Raw genomic sequence first — 18,429 nt, forward strand, 5'->3', positions numbered from 1 at the left:
AAATAGCTTTTGTGTTTTTCCTACTACATGAAAGGGAGCTGCATGATTTGGATGACAACCTAGTGTTCGATTTTGTTTGCTTTTAATTTTTTTAATTTAAAACTGGTAAAATACAGAGTAGTTATAACTATGGAAAAGAAAAAGCAGCATTTTTCTTCACTATAAAATCGGTTTGTTTTGTTTATAGAAACATCTTTCTTTGGAAGTCTGCATGCTTCAGTTTTTCTTTGCTTATATTCAAAGGTAAGATAACTGCTGTGGATCTCTCCTCACTTTATTTAGCAATGTATAAAAATTAGGAAACAAGAAAGCACCTGAATTCTTTCAAGAAGTTACTTATTTTTTTTTCCTTCTGAAACTAAAAGAACTAATACTGGAAACAGAAAAACATTGTTTGTGGATATATTAATAAAGGTACTTAATGACCCAGGCAGTTAATGGCCTCTTAATGACCCAGTCATGTGGATCCTACAGATATAAAGACCTAAGTATGTTAAAGTACACTGGACATTAAAACACCGAATTGTAAGAAAATCATTTAAATATAAACAAACTACATCCTGTTCTTGAAACTATGCCTGTTGCCTCTGATTCATTATTTTGATATAGGTGAGAAAACAAGGTCATCTAATCTGTTTTTTTTTTTAGTGGAATAATGATATGAAAATATCTTCTTGTTATGGCATTCTAGTTTTGCATTTAGCTGACATATGAACAGAATTTCGCTGATTTGAATTTTGATAAACTTCTTATTCAAGAACCTGAATTTTACTCCTCCCTTTTAAGGATGTTTTCCATTTTAATCATCAAACTTGGTATCAGTTTGTGATTGATGACTAACATTTATAAAGTTAGGTTAAACTGGTTGTGATTTAGAATAGGGACTGCCTAAAATCTAAATTTAGGTAGAAGCGTTGGGGTTAAGGTCAAGAAGAAACAAAGAGAATCTTAATTTCACTAGAGGTGAGAGACTGATATTCAGGATAGATTGACAGCCCTCCCTTAGATGAGATAAAGACTCATAGGTGAAGGAGAAAGAGCTAATTTAACAGAGAAGTGGACAGAATAGGGAAGGGAGTAGGTAACTATGATGTCAGTAATTAAATTTATTGAGCTGTATTTTAATTTTGAGAGTCAGTGTGGTTAAGAACTGGTATTTCTATGACAAAATTTCTACTGTAATAAATTACACTGGATATTTTAAGTATGTATGCTTGGTTTTCTTTTTACATATAATAAGAGTAGAAAATATAAAACTTTAAGAAATGTTCTATCAGTATCACAGTCTATCAAATTTAGGAAATTTTCAGAAAAAGTAGGAAAATATGATAAAGATTGGGGAAATATAGGGAAAATTAAAGTTGATATTGACTTTCACTGTGTATAGAAACTGTGTTCATTTTGCAGAATTCCAGTGCCCAATTTAGTGGATAGCTGGGCATCACTGTTGATACTTCTAAAAGATTCCATACAACTGAGCCTTCCAGCTCCAGGGCAGTTTCTTATACTTGGGTAAGCAGTTTCACTTAAAAAATACGATTTCAAGTAAAAGAATAGTGTTCATTGTCTCTGATTGCTGAATAACATGTAATGGTGTGATCTCTACCTTCTTGGGGGGAGTGGGATTATGGAGGAAGCATTGTGTGTTTATACATATGCAAAATGTAAACATGCTAATATAAAACTCTTGCAGCAGTAGATGAGAAAGTAGATGAGAAAGTGTGGGATTGAAAGGGGCAGAGATGAGCAGGATGACTGAAGGGGAGTCATTTGAGTTCAGAACCATGAACATAAAAAGTCATTCTCTGTCATGTTGTTTCCTGATCTCTGTTAATAATTTGTGTGATTGTTTGGTAAATTCTAGTCACCCTTCACTGCAAGCACCATGATGTCCAGGCAGTGTCTTTTACTGTCCCATATTCTTGGTTAATAACATGTCCCCAGGAAATACTTGCTCAGTGAGTGGAGATGTAGGAGGGGAAAGCCTTTGTGGAACAGGGAGGGGATACTGGGCAAGGTGCCTTGTCTGCTTTGGCTGTAGTGTAGGCGTAGCAGTGGAACGGTGGGTGAATGTGAGGGAGATGGGAACTGGAATGGGAAAGGAATTTGCATTTTTGTTAAGAAATTTAGTCTTGGGCAGGGAATGGGAGTGATAGCAGGTTTTGAGGAGGGATATGACCAGCAAGTTAGTAGTAAAATGATCATAGGGGAAAGAAGATAGACTAAGAATCATTTCTAATGGCAGATAGCAAGTTTGTGTGCTGTGGATTATGGGATTGAAATAACAGGACAAGAAAAGAAGGAAAGGGGGCCAGCAAAGGAGATGGAAAAGGAAAACATCAGAAAGGTAGAATAAAAACAGGTATTTTCAGTGTTCTAGAAGCAAAGAGAAGTTAAGAGGGCATGGCTAACCCCTTTAGAGAGATTAGGGAAGATGATGTATAAAAAGAGGGTGTATTTATTGATGATCCAAAGAGGATTGAGAATTAGGAGAAAAGAGTTGGATGAGATAGTAAGCACAGCTGTTAAGGGCAAGGGTTAGAGTAAAAAAGTTAGTGTGAGTTAGTCTTTGAGTTTGTTTGATCACGAAAAGAAAGAGAACTGACAAGGTAGCAGAGGAAATGTGATTTGAAAGTGGTAAGGAAACCTGAGGATGTTAAGTAGTGAACAGCAAAGACTCTGCCTAAATTCAAATCCCAATTCCGTTCCTTCTTTGCTAAGAAGGCCCTACACAGGTTATATAACCTTTCCATCTGTAAAATGGAGATGATAACAGTGCCTACCTCATAAAGTTATTAGGAGGATTATTTAGAGTTAGTGTTTGTTAAATTCCTAGAATAGTGCCTGGCTGATAATAACTATTATGTAAGGGGAGCGTGTTCCATAGGAGATTGTAGGGGGCGGGGGCCTCCTTGGGAGCACCAGATTCCAGAGACAGCTGGGAGGGCATGGAGACCAGGGAATGGCAGGAGTAAGAGTGAGAAAGAAGGCTACATTTCCTCTAAAACTTTGTGACTCAAAGGTTGGTCCTTCAACCAGCAGCAATAGAGTCACGTGGGAGCTTGTTGGAAATGTAGACTCTCAAGCTACAACCCAGACCACCCAAATCAGAATCTGCAGTTTAACAAGGGTCTCAAGTGATTACATTACATCCTGAAATTTGAAAAGGACTGCTTAAGACAAAGAGGGGAATTCGCGAAAGGGAATAACCTTGTCTCCAACCTGTTTGCATTACTTCAGACGTTCAATGTGTTATTACACCAAATGGGATGTAAACTCAACCACATACAAAGAACTTCAACCTTAGTCAACTTTTGTAGCTCTGATGGTGTTTTTCATAAGTGTAGTTGGGTGGTTGTATATGCACAGACTTAGCTTCTCTGTTGTCCTGAAGGGAACCAGTGATTCTGCTTTGGCAACCAATGGTCTAGAAAATTTTGAAGTTGAGGGAGGGAAAGTGAGGGTTCTTTGGTAAAATGGACTCGAGATTCTGGTAAATGTTGAATGTAGTCTTACACCAGGAAGCAGAGAGGAGGTGGAAGAACAAGGATGTGAGCTGGTCAGCCTGTAGAAGCTGAGTGACACTGCGAACCCTAGCAGTGATCCCTAGGTCCTCGTGCTGTTTTCTAAACCAGAAATCTGAAGGAGTCTATGACATTGAAGGTGTAGTGAAAAGAGCAGTGGACTCAGTGTCTGCAATTCCTGGACCAAAGATAAAGATAACTCGTGTGTATGATAATTTTTACTGATGAGAGATAACTGTAAACCCTGGAAATCAAAACATTGTTCCCATAAAGATTTCTGATTCTTAATCTAGTTCTAACTGTCATCTCTGGGACCCCGAGTACAATAAACTTTTCCAAGGCTATCTTCCCATCTGTCAAGAGTAATAGTACCTGCTTTACCTACCTCTAAATTGTTCTAAGGCTCAAAGAAGGAATATATGGACAGCTCTTTGAATCATCACCAGATATCCTCTAATCTTGTTAAAAATTAAAGCCAACTATTAGACTCGTACCTTCTCCTCTGCAAGATTTTTTTGTTTCGTCACCTGTTTTTTTCTTCCTTTCTCGTTTCTCAGATAATGAAATGTTCTACCTCCTTCTCAATGTGTGTATCTTCTGAATATTTAAATTAAAAGTTGGACATTTTCACTTGTACTAGAAAACTAATTCCATTTTTAAATTGGGTGGTTTATTTTTTCTCCCAACCATTCCACTGATCCTCTAAAAATTCCTAGTTGTAAAATAGAAATTTATATGATTGTTCTTCAGTATCACTTTACGTGTTAGTTTGGAAATAATTATGCATATAGTTAATCTTAATAAAATTAAGTTAAATATTGAGTAGAATTTTAGCAAACAATGGATATGGATTTCTTCCATTCAAGAATCCTTTTTAATCTATCATACACACAGAGAAACCATTTTTATATTATAATTTAAGATTGGTGGGGTTTAGGTTTTTAAATTTTTTGTTAATATATATCACTTTTGAAAGAACAGCATGTATATTATCTATGGTGAAACAGACCACCAGCCCAGGTGGGATGCATGAGTCAAGTGCTCGGGCCTGGTGCACTGGGAGGACCCTGAGGAGTCGGGTGGAGAGGGAGGTGGGAGGGGTGATCAGGATGGGGAATACGTGTAACTATATGGCTGATTCATGTCAATGTATGACAAAACCCACTGAAATGTTGTGAAGTGATTGGCCTCCAACTAATAAAATATTTTAAAAAAATGTATATATATATATATATATATATATATATATATATCACTGAAAACATACAAATTATAAGTTATTACAAAGTGAAGATGTCAACTGTACAATCACAGACCTAAATTAAGAAATGAGACACCATATGTCCCCTCAAGTTTCTTCCTAATTACTGTCCTTTCCCTTCTCCCCAAGATAACCTCCATTCTGACATATACTGCCACAGATAAACGTTGCCTTGTTTTTGAACATCTCTGTTTTATGTCTACTTCTTTCATACAGCATATGTTTATAAAAATTATCCATGTAATTTCATGTAGCTGTAATTTTTCATTTTCATTGCCATTTAGTATTTCATAGTATGAATACGCCACAGTTTATCTCTTCTATTGCTGGACATTTGGGTTCTTTCCCATTTGGATTTTATAAATAATGCTGTTATGAACATCCTTGTACAGGGCTCTACATGCATATGTTTATGCATTTCACCTGAGTCATGGAATGTCCACATATACACATATTCGTTAAACATATTAAGTTAAAATTGAGACCATAAAACCACTTGCTGTGAAGAATTATATTACATCATTTTCTTTACACTAATATTTCCTGTTTGTTTTTTTTCTTTGACCCTTTCAGAGTTCTGAATGAGTTTATCATGAAAAACCCTAGTTTGGAGAATAAAAAGGACCAAAGAGACCTCCAGGTAAGTCATTCTGAATTGAGAGTTGTTGCCAAAACTCTGTCTCTCAGTGCCCTCAAATCTAAAGTGGGAAGGTCAGATGAGATCATCTGTGAAGTTTCGTGTGTGCGCCTGTGTACACACACAGATATAATGGGTTCTCCTTGTTTCTTCAGGATGTGACTCATAAGATAGTGGATGCAATTGGTGCAATTGCTGGTTCTTCTTTGGAACAGACAACATGGCTGCGGCGCAATCTTGAAGTTAAGCCTTCTCCCAAAATAATGGTAGATGGAACCAATTTGGAATCCGATGTTGAAGGTATTGATCCCCCCTACACTTAAGTCTGTATATGTAGGCATCTGTCCTTTGGTGGCTCAGCTGTAAAGAATCTGCCTGCAATGCAGGAGACACAGGTTCAATCCCTGGGTCAGGACGATCCCCTGGAGGACAAAATTGCAACCCACTCCAGTATTCTTGCCTGGAGAATCCCACAGACAGAGAAGCGTGGCTGGCTGCAGTTCATGGGGTCACGAGAGACAGACACAACTTAGCAACTGAACCACCGCCACCACTCATTAGGAAATGATTGCAGTCAGCACTATAATTGCTGTAAAATCCTCCCTTTTCTCATGTTTAACATGTAGTTTTTTTCAGTGGGGAAAAAACCTAACTGTATCTTTACCTGTCTTTTTTCTTATTTAGATATGCTATCACCTGCAATGGAAACCTCAAACATAACTCCTTCTGTATATAGTGTCCATGCATTGACATTACTTTCTGAGGTAAATATTGTCAGATTTTTTCACATGAACTTTCAAGTAAACAGTTAGTAAGTAGTTCTTACAAAGGAGATTTTAATTTGAAATACTATTTTGTAGTTCAAGAAATCAGTATAAAATAAAGTTTAGACTTTGTGTTCAGATTAGTAGTTTGTTAAATATTAATGACAGCAATTTAGACCTTGCTCCCCCCCATGCACTATTTTTTTTACAAGTGTACTGTTTAAAACTGAACAGTGATTTTTGTATCACAGTTTGGTAGGGAAGGGTGGAAGTGGTATACTAATGCTGGTCACTACTAAGTATTTACAGTTTACCAAACATTTTTATGGGCTTCCCTGACAGCTCAGTTGGTAAAGAATCCACCTGCAGTGCAGGAGACCCTGGTTCGATTCCTGGGTCTGGAAGATTCACTGGAGAAGAGATACGCTACCCACTCCAGTATTCTTGGGCTTCCCTGTGGCTGAGCTCATAAAGAATCTGCCTGCAATGTGGGAGACCTGGGTTCGATGCCTGGGTTGGGAAGATCCCCCAGAGAAGGGAGAGGCTACCTATTCCAGTATTCTGGCCTGGAGAATTCCATAGACTGTGTAGTCCACGGGGTCACAGAGTCAGACATGACTTTAGCAACTTTAGACATTGCCCCCCTGCCCCATGCACTGCTTTTTGCAAGTGTACTGTTTAAAATTGAACAGCACTTTTGTATCACAGTTTGGTAGAGAAGGGTGGAAGTAATATAACAATGCTGGTCACTATTAAGTATTTACAGTTTACCAAACATTTTTATATACATGCTCTGACATGCTCTTTTTTTATACCCTATTATACAGACCTGCAGTTCCTCTTTCTGTCCCCCTTACAGATGTGGTTACTGAACCTTACAAATAATCTTCTTTCAAAGATTAGAACAGTATGACTAAAGGCAAATAGCTAATTGACAGAGTTGCCTCTCAATTCATGAGGTTGGATTTTTCCTAAGCCCCCTGGTAACCCACTCAGGGAGAGAGGTACTGAGTTTCCAGTCTTAAATTTGGTGTTTACTCCCTATCACATTGGAAGGCTCTTAACCTCTCTTTTTCTCTTCTTCCTAGTAATATTTGCCCATATGTATATTCTTTAGTTACAGTGGGAAAAAAAAATGCAAATAGTGGCAGAAGCCATTCATGTAAAAATGGATTAAGGAGATTTGTTTTTAGATTTTATAATTTTAAGGTATTCTAGATTTTCTTACAGACTGAAAACCACCTCTAGATGCTGTCAGTTTCAGCTCTCAGATTATACATTCCATTTCATTTATGTTTTTTTTTAGGTTTTGGCTCATCTTTTGGATATGGTTTTCTACAGTGATGAAAAAGAACGAGTCATACCTTTACTTGTAAATATTATGCATTATGTTGTGCCGTACCTCCGAAATCATAGGTACTATCATTATTGAACTAGATGTGTTAGTTAACTCGTATTCTGTTAAAAATAAGCTGTGTTTCTTTATTCCAAAAATGAAATTATCACTAAATGACTTTATTTTTACCTTAAATTATGTGATAAAAAATGTTTCTCTTACACAAGTGCTTTCTATTTCCCATCATTGCTTTAGATAAATGTGAACACTTATGCGTAACTTAATATGAGTAAAGTTATAACGTAGAGGTTAATGTGGCTTTCCTTCCTCCCAGTGCACATAATGCCCCTAGCTATCGAGCCTGTGTCCAGCTGCTAAGCAGCCTCAGTGGGTATCAGTACACACGGAGAGCTTGGAAAAAAGAAGCCTTTGACCTCTTTATGGATCCCAGTTTCTTTCAGATGGATGCCTCTTGTGTTAACCAGTAAGTCATCCTGCTTCTATTCAACATGATAATGCATCTCACAGAATCTGTTGAAATCAACTGCTATCTGCAAAGTAGAACGCTTTTTAAATAATAAAAAGTATTTAAAATACTTTAAATGTACTTCACATTAAAGTACTGAAATACTAAACATATTAACAAAATGTTAATTACATATCGTGATCCTGGTTTCTTTCAGTTGGAGAGCAATTATGGACAATCTGATGACACATGATAAGACAACGTTTAGAGATTTAATGAGTGAGTACTAGGGATGAGGACCTAAGTGTCTTTCCTGTACATGAGCCATTCTTGCTTTGCTCTTGTCTAGAAACTACTGAATTAGCTCTTTGTCAGGTTATAGTGATACTTAGTACCCCACAGGGATATGATGTTAAAACTTGCAGAACACAGCATAGTAGATAAATAATCAGTAAACTTTGGCCTTGTCACATTTGTCTCTAACTTGTTTCCCCAGCACATAGCATAGAACCTGGCACTCAATAATCACTGAAGCAAAGACTGACAGGTAGGAAGGCGGAGAAAAGCAGGCAATAGGGACAAACCTATCAAACAAGTCACTCTAAATCCTAGGGCTCTGGGGGATTCCCTGGCCATCCATCCAGTGGGCAGGACTCCAGGCTTCCACTGCAGGGGTTCGGATTCCATCCCTGGTGGGGTAGTGAAACCCATGCTGTGAGCCAGGGCAAAAAAGAAAACACTGGGGCTCTGTTTATCTCCTTTGAATGAAGAAAGAGAGGGGCCAAGAAGTCAGAACCACTTTCCACCCCAATTCTTCTCTATTTTATTAGTTTATATATTGGAGTTCCTCATAATATTTCATCTGGGGGGAAAAAAAAAGTTTTCTTGATTTTCTTAAAGTTTGAAAATTATCCAACTAATGATCTTATATAGCAGCAAAGTTGGATGAATCCCTAGAATTTCATGTCCCTTCTTAACCAGGCTGCAGTTTCCCCTCGGGAAAAGGGACAGTGTATTCTCTAATCTCCACAGATTTGTTTTAAGGTTGAGATTGATCTCTTTAACATTTATTTATTAAAAGACAAAAATGAGCCAGGCATTATGCTCACCTTAATCCAATAAGTAAAATTATTTCAGGGAGCAAGTAAGAAATTGTGAAGGAAATAGAGTGCTACAATAGATTTCAAATAACAGCTCAAGAGCTCATACTTGAGGTGAAACTAAAAAAAAAAGACAGCCATGAGCATGCCTAGGGACAAAGTATTCTAGGAATAAAGGACAAAAATTATAAAGCCCTCAGAATAGGAACAAGCTTGCTGAGTTCACGAGAGAGCAAAGAAGACAGTGGCTGCAAAGAGGGAATCGGGATGAGTACAAGACAAGAGGAAGGAGAGCTCTGCAGGCTAGGCTGGGCCAGGCCAGAAGTTTTTAAAACAATGAGAAGGATTTAGGCAGATGCCATAAAATAATAAAGGGCTTTATAAAATGGCGTTGTTAGTGATTTTACCTTCTGAAACCTACAGTTAGTCCTCAATTTTCTTGTCTCTCCACATTGCACTTCCTACTAATTGGTCTCTGGCTTGTGTATGTTGAGTCTGTGTGCCAGCCCGTCTGCCTCGGAGAAGAGCCCCCCAGACCTCTCTCTCGGATGTCATAGGGTTTCTAGACATTCTTAAAAATGAAAAACACAAACATCTTTTTTCAGATCGCTAGATGACTAGCAACCTCTCTTACTTGCTTTTTTGTCCCCCTCAGCTCGTGTAGCTGTGGCCCAAAGCAGTTCACTTAATCTCTTTGCAAACCGTGATGTGGAACTAGAGCAGAGAGCCATGCTTCTGAAAAGATTAGCATTTGCTATTTTTAGCAGTGAAGTTGACCAGTATCAGAAATATCTTCCTGATATACAAGGTAAACAGTGGAAAACTATTTTCTCTATTTTCCCAACTGTTGAGTTTTTATTGTTCCTTAGAAAATACTTTCCCTAAGTTGTAAGTTGGGGTGAAATATTTACCAAATGTTGGTAGATAGAGGATGTTGTAGAATTAGAAATTTATTCCATTGAAACAACAAAAATTAGTTGATTATCACTTGTATGTAAAAGAAATCAAACACTGAGTTCATAGGACTTGCCTAAACATGGTCTCTATTTTATTATTTGGGTCAAATTTCCTGGGAAGTCATGTTTGAGAATGAGGTGTAAGACTGTTTTGCTGCAACCAGGCATATTAGTGGAGTTTTTTTTGTTGTTGTTTTTTATTGTGAATGAGAGGTTATACATCTTTACAGGAGGAGACTGAAATAGACGTAGCCAGGAAATTTTAGCTAGAAGTTAGAGTCTGGGGACAGAGCAGCGGGTTGTGTAAGGTTTCTGATCACCTTCATCACGTAGGTTTGGTGGTCCTGTGTCCTGGAGGGTATCAGTGCGGTCATCACCCTGAGCCACCAGTGGCCCTGTAGTGGGAGTGGACTTGCCCGGGCAGAACTGTTTGCCAAACACAAGTCAGCGTGTGGGCAGCCACTAGCCTTGGCAGGCGGCACGGGGATTGATTTGAGAATGAGAGTTGTCATCTCTTTACTGAGATTATTCCTCTCTTTCTGAAGATAAAGGACTCCTTTTCTGACTCGTTAAACTAATGTCCAGTGGACAACATACACACTATTTGTCCTGTGATGTTTTTAACATCGACTAGATCGGTGCTACTCAAAGTGTGGTCCATGGACCAGTATGAGTCTGTTAGTCCATCCAGGATAAGTACAGAAATGTAGAGTAAGCATTTTAAGCCTTTTCAGCAATTTGAGAGAATCTGTTGAATCTAGTAATAAAAGCATGACACTGTATTTTATATACCTTTCTTTAATTTGATTTTTCTAGTAATTCATTTTTGTTTTATGAATGTAGCTGCACCAGGTTACAAATGTTTTACAAAGCTGACTCTTCATCATCGGGTCAGAAATTACTGAACTAGATTATATAGAAAAGTTTATATGGAATATAAATATAGAATCATGGAAATGATTCTAATTATTTAGATATTAAAAATATACTGTTTGTTTTTTTTTTCCAGAGAGACTGGTTGAGAGTCTTCGTCTGCCCCAGGTGCCAACTCTTCACTCTCAAGTGTTCCTGTTTTTCAGAGTGTTACTTTTGAGAATGTCTCCACAACATCTTACCTCACTCTGGCCTACCATGATCACAGAACTTGTGAGTTAATTTTAATTCAGTTAGGTAGTAAATCTAAATTATAAAACAATGTGACAAATATCAGCATGCTTACTGGATAAAAACTAATTTGGAAGAAAACTGAACTCTAGTTAAGTCTGTTACTGACAATTTTTACAGCTGAGAATAGTAAAACAAGTCAGATTATGTCTCCATACAGTTTAAACTTTGAAATATGCAATATTCAGGGTTATTAGCTTCTTGTGAATCATTATGTCATCAGATCTGGCTTAGTTCACACCAAAGTTTTAGCTGTGTCATGGCTGCCAGGCCTGGCTCCTCCTATAGGTCCAGGGTGATCAGAGGTGGGTTAGCTGGATTTAGATGGCCTGAAGGCATGTATCACTCTGAAGTGCAGCACTTACCTAGGTAAGCTGCTTCAGAGACACTGATAAGATTTTGTAAAGTCCCAAACAATAAAACCTTCCTAAGTCCCAGGATACCAGCCCATTCTCCTCCCAGACCAAACCATCACCCTCATCTGAACGACTTGGGGAGCTAGGAGCAAAAAGAGATGAGTAAGTAAAGAGAAAACAATCTCTTAACTCCGAAAACCCAGCCTTATGCTTTCCTCACAAAGACATTCACTGTAACATTTGTCTTTTTATAGTAACTGTGACTCTGTTCCATAATCGCCAAGTAAGAGCATGCTTTCATCCCGCCTCTGCCAAATGAGTTGGCACGGCTCTGTGCTAAACATCCAGTTTTATTTTTAGAAACTAAGCATAATTTAATAATCCTAAAGTTGCACCCTAAAATTTGTGTTTGGATTGATGAAAATATAGCCTAAAGATAACTTGAAGGAAGGATTAGATAAACATTTGACACTTATTCTGTGGTCTTCAGGTACAGGTATTTTTACTGATGGAGCAGGAACTCACTGCTGATGAAGATATTTCACGGTAATATGTAATTCATTTTGGTATAGTGTCAGTGTTTAGTATCCTAAATCATCCAGAGTGTTACTTTACAACTAGGATGGAATAGACACTATTTCATCTGAATAGTTTATGTATTTAGTCTGTTGTTATCCAATTTATCACTTTGGGCTATAGTACAGTTTCATGTATACCTTAGGTATTTTAGACTGAATTAAGCTATCCAAATTTGCGGCTGTGGGCCTCTAGACATAAATACAATTTCAGGCAATACTGTTTATACAGTACTGTTTCTGTAACACTGTCACTGCAGTAATGTAGCAACATTGCTATGTGAACAGTGTTGGTTTTAGTAGGTCAGATCTTTTCCCTGAAACATGCGGCAAAACCTATTATGGCAGGTAACCTATAACTAAGGTATTCAAATGTCCATATCTTCCAGAAGGATCTCAGTTTAATGTACTAGAATTTTATTCTTTTTAGTGAAGCAGCTTCCTAATATATGACTAAATATAATTTATTTTTATTTAGGAGTTTTTGTACACATCAGTTTATAAATTGGGAAGTTCCTTTAACACTATGTGTCTTGACTATGTTTACTAGTCTCCAGTGCTAGGTTTCTAAGTGTCCCCTGAATTGATTATTAGAGCAGTTTTCCCTCTCACTATCTTTACGGAAGGGCACTGAGTGGTAGGGAGGCCTGTTAGTTTTACAGCCTATATTTTTATCCTTCTTGAGTATAGTTATTCTCTGCTATTTTTATATTCCTAATATTTAAAAGAACAGAAATGAATTTTTGATTTGAGGACAGTATAATTTAGTCATGACCTTGCTTAGCAATTACTGGTACATTTATCAGACTGATTATGAAAAATACTAGCTGGCATTTTGAGATTTTCCAGGAATTACTTGTCAGTAAGAGGGTATAATTGCTGACTGCACTGTCCCCTGCCTACAGGACTTCAGGCCCCTCTGTGGCTGGTCTGGAGACAACCTACACAGGAGGTAATGGCTTTTCTACTTCATACAACAGCCAGCGGTGGTTAAACCTCTATCTCTCTGCTTGCAAATTTTTGGATTTGGCTCTGGCATTGCCCTCTGAAAATCTTCCTCAATTTCAGATGTAAGTAAAATAAGGATATTAAACAGATATTTTGGAAATGCATTTGCTTTGGTCAGTGACATCTAAGATAGAACTTTTTGTGTAAGTCAGAGTATTTATAATTTTTATTAAGATATAATTCTTTTTGGCAGGAGGATGGTGGGACCACACTGTTATTGGGAGGTATTGGAAAATGGTTGTCATGGATCTATTAAGACCGAGAGACCATTCAGTCAACAGATTGAGTAGCCAGCAGATGTCAGGAGTGGGATACTGGACTCACCAGCTTCAGGTCCAGTGGAGGAGGTGGTGGTGGTGGTAGTGTTATTAGCTCAGTTGTGTCCAACTCTTGTGACCCCATGAACTGTAGCCCGCCAGTTTTCTCTGTCCATGGGATTTTCTAGACAAGGATACTGGAGTGGGTTGCCATTTCCTACTCAGGGACTGAACCCGTGTTTCCTGCGTTGGCAGGCAGCTTCTTTACCACCTTTTCTTTCAGATGATAGTGAATTGAACTAGAGAAGGAAGAGGGGAAGAGGGAGAAATTAATATAACTAAATTCTCATGAAATGCCTTGTTCATAAGTGCTCAAAATATTTAATTATGGTTTTTCATATTTGAGCTCCCCTGGTGGCTCAGCCAGTAAAGAATCTGCCTGCAGTGCAGGAGACCTGGGTTCGATCCCTGGGTCCGGAAGATCCCCCGGAAAAGGGAATGGCAACCCATTCCAATATTCTTGCCTGGAGAATTCCATGGACAGAGGAGCCTGGTGGGCTACAGTCCATGGGGTTGCAAAGAGTGGGACACAACTGAGCAGTTATCACTTTCACTTTTTTTCATATTTAAGTTGTTAAAGTAATACGCAAGTGCTGTTAAGATTGCTTCATTAATATGTGCTTAATTGGAGAATTTATCCATGTGATTAATTATACATTTATAAATTGTGCTGTATTATTCTATCCAATATATTCAAGAATATTGGATATTAATAGGATGCAATGGAATATTAATAGGATAAAGAGTAAGATACCAGAACCTTTTTTCTCTAAAAATTGCTGTTGCACAAGCTTACTTTTCATAAAATGTAATGGTAAGAACTAGAAATTTTTTTTACATCAATTCCCGTTCCTTTTTCTTTTCCCAATTTGAAACTATATATATCCACTTCTCAATGAATTTCAGTGGTTGGGTGTCTGTTACTCCTGAAGAAATTTAGAAAAGGATACTAAACAGAATTGTAGGAAACTGTCCAAAATTAACTAGGAAGCTTATGTTCACAGAGGTAATAAAATTGTAGTCTTCATGCACCTTTCCTTTTTAGCTTCCATGGTGAGAACCATAATGAGTTTACCCCTCTTGTCAAGATATAGAAAAGGAATTAAAAATGTAATATCAACTACAGTTATTTTAACTACTATGTCTTTTTTTTTTTTTTTAAAGAAAATCTATTAGGTGGCAAAAGATAACATGGAGAATTTAATAATTTTGAAAGTAATATCTAAGTATGATTTTTCCAAATGTTTAAAAAGATGCTCGGGCTTACTCATAAGAGAAATCCAAATTAAGTTATTAGTAACTATCAGAATGGTAAAGATCTGAAAGTGTATTTCCTTTACCCTTAAGTAGAAACATTCTTACTAGTGTTGGAAGTATACATTGATATTGTCTAACTTTTCTCCAAAGAGGTTTATATTTATCAAAATTCAAAATACATATTTTCCTTAGGCCAGCAATTCTGCTATACCCTATGATTTATCCAACCACCGTCCTCTCAGACGTGCACATAGATCAGCAATTTATGGCAGTATTTGTGATAGCAAAAAGTGGACAATCTAGAAAACTGCTTAAGTCAGTACCTTCCAACACTGGAGGACTATGTAGCTTATAAAAAGGATGGCATTTTATATGATCTTTCTCCAAGATATGTAATTAAAATAAACAGCAGTCATTTTTATGTATTGAAAGAGGTGGGGGTTGCGTGTGTGAATACATGCTTTTTTATGCATAAACTCCGGATGGATATAAACCGGCAGTATTGATGGAACCTGTAGTGAGGGGAGACTACCTTTCTTTGGTACACCCTTTTGTACTGTTTGAATTTTTTTCATAGGTAACTAATTTTACTTATTAAAGATGAAATTTTAAACACAAATAAAAATGCAATGGAAGTGTACTCAGAAGTCCTGCTTAGATCTTAAATCCTTTCAGTCCTTTGCCCACCTTACTATGTAGGTAGGAAACATCTGGCCAAGTATGTGTTAGAGATTTTTACCTAGTAACGAAACATGTTACTTGGCTGTGTTCATGGAAAAAACGGTGTTGAGTACTTTCCAGTTTTCATGTGTTCATTACAAATGTTCATTTACTCACGTCAACTCTGTGGGGTAGCTGACAGTGTCTTTACTTACTGAGGAAGGCTCAGGTTAAGAAACAAGCTCAAGGTCACAGGCCGCAGGCGGCACAGCTGGGACAGGAGTCCGTGTAAGTGGTGGAGTCGTGATGTGTCTACTGTATTTACTGGCCTTGCCTTAGAGGCACAGTGTGCATCCTATTGACTGATACTATTCTTCTATACATAGGTACCGATGGGCCTTCATTCCAGAAGCCTCAGATGATTCTGGTTTGGAAGTCAGACGGCAGGGCATACATCAACGAGAATTTAAACCTTACGTGGTACGACTAGCAAAACTTCTTCGGAAAAGGGCAAAGGTATTGCATTCTTTTTGATTTATTTTTGTTAAGTATAAGCAGGTAACATTTGTAAGATACAGCATATCTTATGGAAAACTTCCACTATGCATCAGGCTAATAAATTACAGATCTTTACCCAAGAAATTAGTGAGTTTCTCACTCTCATCAGTAGGCCTTTGTTACAAATCTTTTGTCTTTTCTTTGCCTTCAGAAAATTTCAAAACTAAATTGTACAATTTGGGGACAATCTGGGTTTTTATCTTGAGTACTAGTTTGCAATACGTGCTTTGAGTGCTCAGAAATTTTCCAGTCTTCTGGGGTCCCCTATATAGGCAGCAGCTCTTAAACCGCATTCCACAGACTACAGAGATGGAATGGGGGACAGTGATTTCAAAGGAGGTTATATTCGAAGGACATGCAGAACTTGATTTAAAATCAAGTTGTTTCTTTAGGGACTAATAAGTAACAGAACAGAGATGAAGGTGAAAGTTGAATCCAGAGTTTAGGAGCACACTTGGGTACCTTCATTTTGATATTGCAGTGTCTGAAAAAATAATCATGACAATTCCAGAAGCTATGTGGTTATAGGTACATTGTCATCCCTGCATCTCATGAGTTTTTACAGAACTCCTCCCACAAAATAAAAAAAAAGATCTATTGGAAAGTATTTTCTCATCCAAAACACCTTAAAACAAGGTCTTCATGGCCAAGTCCACTTTTCACTGGAGCAAAGGCTATGAGTTCTAATCTTTCCTTCCACAGGACAAGGAGGAGGACTTTAAGACAGTGATTTTGGAGGGATTGGAGATGTCCAGTCATCAGGTGAGGGTGGCTTTTTGATGCTTATGATATGGCAGCAAAAGTTGCCACATCTGGACCAAATCTTGAGACACAAACCCAGGTCTGGATTTCAGTATGAGAGAGGTAAAACAGGAAGGAAGTCTTTCCAGTGTAGACTGTTGAAGTGAAAGCAGAAGTCGTTCACATGGAAACGTTTGACTTTTTAGATTTTATTTATTACTGAGGAAATGATTTAGTTCTGATTAAGAAGAAAGAAACACTAAAACAAATGCACTCTTCTTGGTCAAGAGCTTTTTAGTAAAAAAAAAAAAAGTCCTTCTATTAAAAGTACCTCTTGACAGGAATATAATCAAAAGCTTATACCATAGTTCCTTCCATTTGGAAATCAGCTGTGTAGATGGTTCAAGCATATTACTTGTTTCCCTTCAGACTCAGTTCATCTCTGCAGACCCTTAAATAACTACTGAATCACACTTGGACTTAGGGCACTAAAAGTGGTGTAGTTGCCAGTCTCAGGACTGTCATTAAAGCCAGCATTACTAGGTGAGAGGAAAAGAAAGTGATTTCGTACTAAGAAATAAACAGATAGCTGTTTCTTTTTTTTTAATTTGGCCATAGATAAAGAACAAAATGATCTTTTCTTACTTGTTCCTAGAGACTTCTGAAAAAGGAAAGTAGATTCAAACAGGATTTTATTTTAAAATAGCAAACTGTAAGCACACAAGAAAATAAGCTGGATTGCATCTGCTTCTCTACTAGGAAGCTAGTGATATTAAAATACTAAGTAAACGATGAAAGTTTCTCAGCAACATCTTAGAAGGCAAACCCCATTTGTTAACAAATATGACAGACTATAGTTCTGCTTCCTAAGTCCCACTTGATATTTTTTTTCTATCTAGTTGTTTTCATTATCTTTACTCAGTATGTTTTCCTATCTATGATTCTGCCCCAGTTCAGACATCTTCAGATCTCTCAGAACATTCTCTAGATAAGACTAACATTTACAACTGTATTTCTGTAATTTAGTTGGCTTCTCAAATTAGCTGCTTAAGTATGTAAATTACTGTTTGTCCACTCACTCAGTGGACAGTCTTCACATTCATTCTTATTTGACTTCTCTGCTGCCCCATTTTATAGGCTGTACCTTGCCCACGGTAAGGACATGGCAGAGCAGGATACTAACCCTGGAGTAACTCTGCCTCCAGGTCCAGCTTCCCTTCCCCGTGTGGTTTACAACAACCCCAGAAGCACATGCCAGGGTCTCTCCTCAGAGTGCCTTTCCTCTCCCTGTGTGGCAGTAATTTATTCTTGGACTTTGTTACTGTCTTGTGGCAGGTCTAAGCCTTGTGGCCACAATGTAATTGGTTGATGTGCTAACAGTGACATGTATGAGACCGCCTGTCCCTTCTTCTGTGGTCATTTTATGACCTAGTCCTCAGATACATTAGTGGGAGTCCAGAAATCTGGGAGCTTTTTGAGTATATGCAAAGCACAAGATGAACTTTAGTATTTGTCCATATCCAAAACCAGTTCTGCTATTAGCTAAGCTTACTCGTGCATTCTAGATGGAAAATCTTACTCAGTGTACAATTAATAATTGGCACCAGAAGGCCTCAGTCAGAAGCAGGTGTTTTAGCAAGTCTGGAATGGAGACTTAATGGCATCATTTGTATTCATTTCTTAACTGTCTAAGCTTTCTCCCAGACTGAGGCCTTCTGTTGGTAACAGCTGCCCCTCTGTCTTCTGCAG

At 37.7% G+C, this 18,429-nt stretch overlaps 1 protein-coding gene across 11 annotated transcripts in view; it reads left to right on the forward strand.

Annotated features, from left to right (window-relative positions):
* The window catches only part of DOP1A (DOP1 leucine zipper like protein A), a 132,715-nt gene that overhangs the window by 110,893 nt on the left and 3,393 nt on the right, over positions 1 to 18,429 (forward strand). For 7 of the 11 annotated variants that reach the window (XM_065911713.1, XM_065911712.1, XM_065911714.1 and 4 more), the window contains exons 24-37: positions 188 to 243; positions 1,408 to 1,512; positions 5,359 to 5,425; positions 5,578 to 5,722; positions 6,107 to 6,186; positions 7,493 to 7,602; positions 7,857 to 8,006; positions 8,206 to 8,267; positions 9,744 to 9,896; positions 11,054 to 11,190; positions 12,055 to 12,110; positions 13,045 to 13,209; positions 15,768 to 15,897; positions 16,642 to 16,701. In XM_065911713.1, the coding sequence (XP_065767785.1) occupies positions 188 to 243; positions 1,408 to 1,512; positions 5,359 to 5,425; positions 5,578 to 5,722; positions 6,107 to 6,186; positions 7,493 to 7,602; positions 7,857 to 8,006; positions 8,206 to 8,267; positions 9,744 to 9,896; positions 11,054 to 11,190; positions 12,055 to 12,110; positions 13,045 to 13,209; positions 15,768 to 15,897; positions 16,642 to 16,701 (1,476 nt within the window). Of the gene's footprint in view, positions 1 to 187; positions 244 to 1,407; positions 1,513 to 5,358; positions 5,426 to 5,577; positions 5,723 to 6,106; positions 6,187 to 7,492; positions 7,603 to 7,856; positions 8,007 to 8,205; positions 8,268 to 9,743; positions 9,897 to 11,053; positions 11,191 to 12,054; positions 12,111 to 13,044; positions 13,210 to 15,767; positions 15,898 to 16,641; positions 16,702 to 18,429 lie in introns of those variants that run through there. The other 4 variants (XM_065911720.1, XM_065911721.1, XM_065911722.1 and 1 more) reach the window with 2 other exon arrangements.

This window comes from Muntiacus reevesi, chromosome 19 (genome assembly GCF_963930625.1).
Source record: "Muntiacus reevesi chromosome 19, mMunRee1.1, whole genome shotgun sequence".
Lineage (NCBI taxonomy): Eukaryota > Metazoa > Chordata > Mammalia > Artiodactyla > Cervidae > Muntiacus > Muntiacus reevesi.